This window comes from Impatiens glandulifera, chromosome 2, assembly GCF_907164915.1.
Source record: "Impatiens glandulifera chromosome 2, dImpGla2.1, whole genome shotgun sequence".
NCBI lineage: Eukaryota > Viridiplantae > Streptophyta > Magnoliopsida > Ericales > Balsaminaceae > Impatiens > Impatiens glandulifera.
The window spans coordinates 59,843,601-59,853,852 of record NC_061863.1 but is presented as its reverse complement, the minus strand read 5'-3'; the positions used below and the strand labels follow the sequence as shown (position 1 = coordinate 59,853,852).

Below are 10,252 nucleotides of genomic sequence, written 5' to 3'. Positions count from 1 at the left end.
GATTTCTTAACGATGGATAAGCATAATCAGTAGGACACTCTTGTTTAAAAAAAGACCTAGTTTTTTGGTAGCCTTGTGATAATGTTTGATCTGTTACTTTGTTTATTTTCAATAGGAATAGCCAGTTATGAGATATGTATTCTTTGTACAATTCAAAAAAGAAAACTGATTTTGTTGCGATCAATCATCGGTTGAACCAATAACCCGACGCTTCACCTCTTCGATTTTGCCCACTAATTCTATCCTATTTTCCTGCAAAAAGAAATAATAATATATAAGCAGTTGTTTTTCCTTTACAAAAGAAAAACAGTTCTCAATTGATTACCTTAAAGATTAGAAATCTAGTGCTGAACCATAATGTGTAGGAAAGACCAACCATCTCCAGAAATTTTGGAACCTGACATTACATATTCAATCTGTTTTCTTAAAAAACTCTTTTAATAATGTTTGATTAACCTTTGTTATGTTTATCAAAATTACAATGATCTGAAACCTATCTCTATACCAAATATTAAAAACAAGAGGCCAAAAATCATGATGCATAAAAGATCTTATACCAAACAAAACATTCTTGACGAATTTCCCAAGTTGTGACAAAATACCCAGTTTTCAAATAGGTTATAAAGAAAAGAGCAATCTCTGCTAAAATAAGTTGTTGTAAATTGCTGCAGAGACATACATACATACCAATGGAATAGTGTTGACAGCAGCTACAACTGCTGTCGCCAACCACAGAGCCACTAATGCACCAAATCCGAGCAAAAGAAGTGAATACTTGTCAAAATCCCACTGCAGACAATTGGAATTTGGAGTCGTCATCATCATCATAACTTCCAAGTACAATCATTGCTCAACAACATCATCATCGCAAATAATAAACTCGGGCAAGGAAGAACAGAAACAGCAATATTATTATTAACAGGGTTTGTAGAAATAAGGTTTTATATTTGATGACATGATCCCCCAAATCATTTTAGTTTTTTTTGAAGTAGGAGAAAAGCTAACGAGAAGGCACAAACCGGTGAAATGAATGTTTTGCTGAGGTAACTGGTCAGGGGAACATACTTGTTGAATAGTTCATTTAACTTGGACTTAGTGCAGGATATGATATCAACATTCTGTGACTAAAGAAATTGGTAAAGGAATCAACTTCTTAATTGAATGGAAAAAATCATAAGAAAATGCTGAATTTTCTAGGGTTTTGATCTGATGAAACTGAGAATTGAAACTGTTTTCAATGATATAACATAAAATATGAAGAAATAAATAATGTTTAACCTTTATAGCAGCGAGCTTATCCATCATAAATGGAAATGCTTCTGCTTCTGCTTCTGTAAGAGTAACAATCTCCTCTTTGTCCGAATACGATTTGGTTTGAAGTGGTTGTTGTCCTTGTTCAAATGAATCAGTCGATATCTCTAGAGAAGATCTACTGTAATTCAGACATCCTAACATAAAAAGCAAATGAAATGAGATTTAATCGATCTGGATCGGTTGTTGTTCCTTGTTGGAACACCAATGGAAGAGAAGAAAACCTGGATTGATTCGGAGGGGAATGGAAGAGTGTCTGAAAGGAAGAAGTGCGCGATTCAAATTAAAGGAGGAGGAGGAGGAGGAGATCCTGTGACGAGAGATGAGACAGGAGATGGTTTTTGAATAACAGATCTCCATTATTGAATCAATTGAATGAATCAATTTAGGGTTGATTCTCTCTTTCTAGGTCTCTTCTTTTATACAGATCTCGCAGAGAAAGAAAGAAAGAAAGATGTTAGTTAAGAAGAAATACTCTGTTCTTGTTGTTAGGTTAAAGTTTGTTAGTTAGAAAGAGACGACTTCTTTTGGCGGGTAGGTGGTTGTTTCCGTTATATTAGACTCAACTCATAAACAAACCCTCCAAGTATTTTTTCTTTTTAAATCAGAACTCTCTTTTTTCTTTCTTAAATAATAAACACTTTAATTATCAAACCGGTTTTCTATAAATATTTTTAAAAGACAATCCTAACTTTTTTTTTTTTTTCAAACTCTAAGTTTATTGACTTTTTTTTTTTTGTTTTAAAAAAATATATATATATTTGTGTCACGATTTTCTATTGTCTTCCGAGGGCATTGTAAAAGTCCAAAAACATTGAGAAAAAATTAAAAACAAATGTCATAAATTCAAAAGTAGTCATAAATTCTTATTCAACTTATTAAGATGAAAGTGAAAAGTGTTCAAATCACCTGTTACAAATTGTCTCATTCTAATACACATTATTAAAAACAACATTGATTTGATAATGTGTTTAACAGATTTAAATATAGACGTTGTTGTCGTATTGCACATCCGTAGAGATAACACACAGTTCTTCTACAAATTTCACTTAAAAAAATATTGAATGACAGTGATTTGATTTTGAGTAAGTGAGTAATTTTTTTATAAAAAAACTTAAAATGTATTATATATAATGATAATTTTAAATAAAATATTTTAATATTGTAATTAAATTCTATAAGTCTCTAAAAGTCATGTCATACTTTATGAAATTCATTTCATAGGAATGTTAGAATAAATTGTAAAGACTGGAATCTAATGGGGTTAAAATCAATTTGTTTTACCATTCACCATTCAATAACTTCCATTGACCAAATCAAATTATAACTTCTTGATTTGGAAGTCTTGTGTACCTATTCTCGATCTTCTTCAATTTTTTAGGAAGAACGCTCTTACAATAATCTGTACAATGTACTTAGCATGCAGATTTATTTTGATTTATTGAATGACCATTTTCTGAATATGGCCATAATCAAGGCCTTTGAGGGCAAGAAGCCAAGAATCCTTAATTAACATTTAATTCCTCAAATCAACAGTCATTTAACATTAGACACAAAATCAGTCATGTCTGTGATTCCCCATTTTAAAACAGTTGAAACTTATTGAAATCTGAATGAATAGTCACTCTGCAGATCTATTACTGCTCCAAATGATGTTCTTACAACAGACAACTTATTATCATCTGGGATAAATAAAATAAAATAAAAAACAAAAAGGAATTCCTTGGTCAATAAAAATGGTCTCAATGAAGATCTGGGGATGATATCCTTCCTTGTTGTCATTTCAAATTTATACAGTGAGAAAATAACTTTTTGAATATGAAGGAATATGCCATCCCTCTATTATTATTATTATCATCATATTTCATCTTCTGTACTGGAAATACTAACCGGAAACACTAGGTTTCAGTTCTTTAAATACCTCTCTATTTTGAATATTTGGTAGGGCACCAATGTTAGATCCTATCCAAATCCAATTACCTTCTTCAGAGGAAATCCGGTTGGCCTGTAGATGTTAAGCATCGATGCCACATGCGACTATTGGGATCAAGTATACGCGGATAAGATATCACTTCTGGAATTGGAAGGTAAACATAGTGTGTGTTGCATATTCCTACTGTAATCCCACTATATCCAGCAAATGCACCATGGACCTACCAAGATTAAGCCCAAAAAAATGTTTTTCTTTTTTTATTTACAAAATACCATATTAGAAATTTGAAAAAAAAAAAAAAGAGGAACAGGAAAACTCACTGCATTTTGTCCCAGCACCGTGCAAAGAATACCATCTGATGCGTTTGCTCGGCAAGCTCGGATCATGTATGTAGGGTCTATGTACTTCACATCAGCATGTATACCTAATTCCTTGAAGTATTTTTTTGTCTAACACAAGGGTACATATATATATATGATTAGTTATAGATAGTGCTACAAAATGAACAATCCAAATTTTGATGAATTTAAGATTCTAAAATAAATAAATTATTATGGTTATAAAATTGTAGCATGATGTTTCAGCCACTAACCTCTTGCTGTATATATGCACCAATATCTCCAAATACAACATTTCCAGATGCATCCTTACAGTTTGTTTTCTTCAGGAATTCCTTTACCAAAAAGAAAATAATAATAGAGTTTATCTTGCAAGTAAGAAGAAAAGGAAGTTTAAATTATAGTTTAATCAAGTCTTCAATCAATAAGACATTTCTTTATGTAACTGCAAGGTGTACATAGAATGATAAGAGTTTCATACCTGACCAGCTCCCTCTGCCACACATAAAACAGCTGATCCCTTTGTCTCGATTAGATATTTCAGATGTCTTAGGACACCATTTGGTCCATGAAATTCAAAGCCTAACTAAAAGTGCAGATATGTGAGTAATGATCCAGCTTATGAGAGTCGAAACAAATAAGTAGCCAAGGTACCTCGGGGATCAAGCAGATATCAATTTGTCCACTTGCAAGGGACGCGTGCATTGCTATGAATCCACTACTACGCCCCATCAATTTCACAATTCCAATACCATGGTAAGCACTATGCGCCTATGCAAGGATAATAATTTGGGGTGAGAATGGTCTCAAAAAAAATTATTGGCACGGGAAAGTGGATTTCTTTAATCAGAACAAGTGTACCAGTAAGTATGGTTGTAACAAAAGAAACTTTTACCTCAATATAAGCCGAATTAATTGCCCGTTGTGCTTCTTCAACAGCAGTATCAAAACCAAATGTCTTGTCCATCAACAGAATATCATTATCAATTGTCTTAGGCACACCAACTACAGCCACTTTCAGCTTTCTTTTACGGCACTAGACACAAAGGAATACATGAACTTAGCCTTGCTACTATTAAGATACCACAAGAAGTGTAAAAGCCATCGAAGCAGATCAAAATGTTTTAAATGATAAATTCATGATGCTGGTGAATGCAGATTCTGTATTCAGTCACAAAGGATCCATGTTTTATTTTCATTACAATCTGATTCCGTTTGATGAATAACATGCAGTAAAAGAAGACCTTAAATAAAGGATGTCCATAGATCTATGAAGCAAAAACAGTCCACATACACAAATAGAGCAGATAAAAAAATACATAAATATAGTCGAAAGTAAAGGAGCAACCAACCTCATCGTGGATCGCATTTGCACCTGCATGGGTACCATTCCCACCCAAAACAAAAAGCATGTTGATTCCCTTTTCCTGGTAATAGTTATAACAATAATAATAAAAAATTAATAGCAAATAACAACATTAGTAATATTAATAATGGTGATAATAATTATAATAGTAGTGGGGGTTTACTGCTGAGATGGTTATACACTATAAGTGACTAGTTGTGCTGTAGTTGTTGTGTTAATCTGTTATTATTTCTGGTGTAGTTGTTTAGCTAATTTGTTTAGTAGCATCAATCATTGGAGGCATTTTTTATCTTGTCGTGGGTCCTTTTTTTTTCTTACTTATTATTTTCTCTCCCTCATATTCTTTAATTTTTTTAATGTTGCATGTATGTATCATGTCATTATCAATATACATGCTCTAACTTAAAATATAGATATATAAAGATAATAACTACAAAAACAACAATATTCATAGATCATTCGCTTTTGGGTATCTAAAATTAAACAGGACATGGAGATAATTTGCAAATAAAAGCGTCAGAACAAACTACCTGCATACTATCAACAATGTCGCTCACACTGGGACCCCCACGCGAAACTCCCAATAAGCTTCCCCCAGAAAGATGGATATTCTGAACTATCTTCCTGGATAACTGACAACAAAATATTTATTAATTTTCTATTTCTTGATATGTTGAAACAAATATATAAATAGCCAATATCATATGCATACACATAAAACTTATTAAAGTCGGACGGATAATAATCTGGAGGTCATTTGATGTCAGTTTCAATAGAACTAAGTAGGAAACAAAAATCTATGTAACATGTATACATTTATTGCTAAACTAAATCAAGTTTCAAGTAAAGCCAAAATCCAATCTAGAAAGTGCACCAAATAAGGGCTGTACCTGAACACTAGACAATTTAACAACATATATACTACAAAAGAGCTGAGAAGATGAACACCAAAATTTTCTTTCAAACTGGCAATTGGGCAAACACTGTTTGCAGCATTTAGGTCAATGTGAATTAAGACATTTAACCATCAGAATCATTCAAATTCATAACTGATAAATTTTATATTGGAAGAAGCTTGAAAACTAGTGAACTGTTTAGAAATGAAGTACACACTCTAGTCGTCTGCAGGAGTATACAATTTACAATATGGATCGTACATGTAGTATAAGGATGAATAACCAAAAAGGAATTACATCTGAAAATTAAGCAATAATCTATAAAAGGAAAACAATTGTACTTACTGGCATTTCTTCTAGGTCTTTGTCGGAAAAACCACGATAACCAAATGGAATCCCCACAATCTTCCTTACTCCATATATCTCAAGAGTGATAACAATCTACAGACACTAGAAAAGTGAGAAATCTTGAAATGCAAGAATGTACATGAAAAGATATGAGAGCTTCCAAGTAGTATTCAGTAAAGAAAGAGAGCAATTGGATCAACAAATTATTAGTTAATCATCTTTCCCCTGTGAACTCAGCACTTTTTAACAATATCAAATCTCCTTCTTGGAAAGGAACTAGTTTCAAATGCATACTTTTAACAAGACCAAATCTCCTTAAAAGAGCAGGTTTGGGCGAGAGTTCCTAAAATCAAGAGGAGACAACTAAATGATTTTTCCCCTCAATCTCATTACTAGTCTGAAGCCCAAATGCAGGACATTGTATATGCTGCATCAAGGAAAAAAATAAAGTTCTACACATACAAATTCTCGGAACATTGCAATATAAATTAGGAACTACCTGCCTAATGACATCATTGAGACCGGGGCAGAGTCCTCCACAAGTCACTATTGCAGCTTTTACTTCTTCTGGTTTGAAGTAAATTTTCTCTCGAGGACCAGCACGATGAACCCTGAAAAGTTAATGACCATTTTATTAGTAACATTTGTCTTCCGATTCATTCATTTCAGGAAATTTTAGGATGGGAATGACCATAATGTTGCCATATGATGTCAGATATCATCTTTACGTTTCAGAAATCATTCTCTGGTTATCATGGATTCATGATTAACTAAATAATGTGCTAATTAGAAAGATGGTAGACGTTACCATTGTTCAACAAAAGTACAGTCAGGATCAATGCACTCAGCACCAGCAGATGTTGGAGAAGAATAATTTATTACCTGTAAGTCCAGATGGAGTATACATATATAAATTAAAAAAGAAAGAAACTGAAAACCAGTTCTGATAGACCTTCATATGCAGCAATGCACAATTCACTATGCTCTACATAAGACTACCACAAATTCGAGAAAAGTATCTTATGAACTGCTAATAACTACTTCACATTTAATAAACTAATAACCGCTTGATACTTCCTTTGTTTTAACATATCCAAATTGTTATCTTTTAAATTTTTAGGAAATGAACTTCAATCAGATTCACAAAAAGTTAAAAATAACTTTTATTGCCACACCATAGTATTATCAGTTCTCAAATTATTGATACAAAAAGTGGATGCTAATAATAGCCTAAACTCAACAGCAATACCAAAAAATAATAATAAAGTCACCTAATTCAGTGTTTCACTTTACCTACAGTCTCAAATAGATTTGAAACACAAAACTTCCTCAAAACAGTAGGAAAAAAAAAAGCCAGTACAACTAATGAGACCCATCAGTATCAGTATGTATGCATACATAATTATCTTTTTTACATGTTGATTTGTGTGTATACCAATTTAGGCAAACTAGCCCTTGTGCAAAGTGGTATTAGTTTTTAGCCCATATATTAGTCATTCTTCATGAATTTCATACTCTATTTTCCGTGAGAATAGGGATACCAATACTATACATCAAGACAAACTCACTGGATTATAATATACCTTAAGAAGTACCCTGTCATTATTATTTATGTAGCCATGCCACTTCTCATCGGATGGATAACCATTAGCGAAATCTTCTGTTGGAGTTCTGTGGAAAATAAAATCAAACTAAGCTGTTAGAGAAGACATCATGTGCCATGTCAAACATAGGCAGATTAACACAAAACAGTTTCAAATACTCCAAAATTGTAGGGACTTGATTTTTATACTCATTGTTTGTATACATAAAGAATCTGTAACCTAATTTTATACACAGAAATATAATTTTCAAATAGAGCAGCTTGCTCCCTTCCAAAGCTTCAAACTATGCGCCGCCTACTTTCTTCTTCTTCATTCTATATCTTGGATTGTTCTTTGACTCAAGCTATAGGTCAATTATGAAAACTCGAACTACATCTTCATATTTAGTAGGCCAATTTCGATATGCAAATCAAAATCAAGCGAAAATAATTTTAAAAGAAAAAAATGAAAATTGCTACTGCTCTATTGATCTTCCTTCCAATAACTAAGACGAAACAGCTAATCACGTATAAAAAATGAAATTGAAATTCGTATAGCTATCAGGAATTGGGAATCAGGATACCTCATTCTGAGACAAAAGGTTGACGGATACGGAGTTAAATCGTCCAAAACATCAGTGAGGTGAGGAATGTTGAAACGAGACTCGAAATCTCTTTGATACTTGAACTTCCAATCAGGATCATTGAAGTCGATCGCGGCAGTTGGCAGAGTAGTCGGAGGCGGATTCTTCGCCTCTGCATGAGACCGAAGAGACGTGAAAGCTCTGTCCGACTTGCGATTCCAACTCGAAACAGGCGTAAGAAATCGGGATGAACTGTGAAAACTGCTCGCCGGAATAACGAACTTAGGAATGATCGCCGTTGACAGCGATTCCATCGATGAGTAAAATGAACTTGCTCTGACCAATGGACTGGCGAAGAGAGAGAAAGAAGAGAGAGAAAGGAAGCAAATCGAACGGCCGATATAGATGGAGAGAAAAACGAAGGAATATATATATAAAGTTGGCTATGACGTGGACGACTTTCAGAAAAAAAAAAAAAATCAACGAAGATTCCATAAACTGTTTTTACCTAGACCAAAATGCCCTTCCCGCCGGCCGTCATTGAAATTGGAGACTGCCAAAAAAAATTAACAATTATAATAATTATATTATTTTTTTGTAAAAATGTGATTAAAAAAATAAAAATAAATAATTGACTTACAAATAGAACAATATGATTCACATGTTAGATGACACTACTACCCATTAGTGGAAAAGGAAAGTTAACCTAACAAGAATCAAGTTGACTAATTAATGATGTTGGATCATTAAAAGAAATACTTTTTTTTTCATTTTTGTCAGATCAATTTTGATTAATTACTATTTAAATGTAAACAGTTTAAAATTTTAATTTTATTTAAGCAGATTCATAAAGTTTAATTATTTCTAATCTAAATTTACTCCAGATTATTTTCTAAAATGGGACCAATTCATTTGTTACAAAATGTATAATATACATGATTCTAATTATTTTAAAAGAATATAAGAAATATAAAGTATAGATATTTTTTTTAGTAATATATTATTTTTGGTAAAAAATATAAAATAGTACTGTATAAGAATAGAAATTAGTAATTATATTAAAGCTGTGATTTAGAGTGGTTTATTATAAATATCTCTATTTTTAATTTTTTATTGTTATATTTATCATATTATTATTATTATTTAATTTTAACTATTTTAATTTGATATTAACTTGTTTTATTTTCTTTCACAAATCTAACTAACCTAACCTATTGTTTTTATGAAAATTATATTACTGTCACTATTATTTTTAATTTTCTTCTCTGACTCTATATTTTTAATATAAATAATATAACTTATATAATAAAAAATGTTAAAGTTTAAATATAATATAGGAGAATATTATAAAGTTAAAATCTGCTTTGAATATATTATAAATCTCATTATATATATTAAAATAATTAATCTTTTTACCAATTTTACTTTTATTATAAAATTAAATTATTATTAAAAATTATTTGTTTTTAAATATAATATATATATCAGAATTGTCTAACCGATTTTTATTAATTTTTTTAAAAATTTCATAATTTGAGATTCTTTAACGAAGTTTTCTCTATTAACAATTTTAAACTTCTTTAATTTATTATTTATGTGATATTTATAAATAAATAAATAAATAAATAAAATATTGTCATTATTTAACCGAACTCAACTTGCTCACTTAATTAAAATAAATTTTCTTTATATACGGATTAATTTTCCAAAAATACTTATAATATACTGACTAGTTTTTCTTAATACCCTTTAAAAACAAAGATATTTTTTTTCCACAATATTTTTTCTTACATGACATTATGTATCAACTCATTAAATTGAACGGCTTTAAACTAATAAACTTATTGCACTCTCTCACTTTAAAAATTGTATTTTTTTTTTAAATGGTAACAAA

General features: G+C 31.1%; 2 protein-coding genes across 2 annotated transcripts; both read right to left on the bottom strand.

Annotated features, from left to right (window-relative positions):
* Window positions 1-98: 98 nt before the first annotated feature.
* LOC124925097 (protein CURVATURE THYLAKOID 1D, chloroplastic-like) lies at window positions 99-1,671 on the bottom strand. The gene is made up of 5 exons (XM_047465069.1): window positions 1,536-1,671; window positions 1,279-1,448; window positions 688-789; window positions 326-397; window positions 99-252 (listed from the first exon to the last, which is right to left on the bottom strand). Exons 1-5 carry the CDS (start codon window positions 1,669-1,671, stop codon window positions 181-183), a joined length of 552 nt encoding a protein of 183 aa, XP_047321025.1. The 3' UTR covers window positions 99-180.
* Window positions 1,672-2,921: 1,250 nt separating this feature from the next.
* On the bottom strand, window positions 2,922-8,748 carry LOC124927394 (ATP-dependent 6-phosphofructokinase 5, chloroplastic-like). The gene is made up of 13 exons (XM_047467799.1): window positions 8,359-8,748; window positions 7,776-7,863; window positions 7,001-7,074; window positions 6,692-6,803; window positions 6,190-6,285; window positions 5,479-5,580; window positions 4,935-5,009; window positions 4,478-4,618; window positions 4,237-4,353; window positions 4,064-4,168; window positions 3,837-3,917; window positions 3,565-3,693; window positions 2,922-3,464 (listed from the first exon to the last, which is right to left on the bottom strand). Exons 1-13 carry the CDS (start codon window positions 8,670-8,672, stop codon window positions 3,297-3,299), a joined length of 1,602 nt encoding a protein of 533 aa, XP_047323755.1. The 5' UTR covers window positions 8,673-8,748; the 3' UTR covers window positions 2,922-3,296.
* Window positions 8,749-10,252: the final 1,504 nt, after the last annotated feature.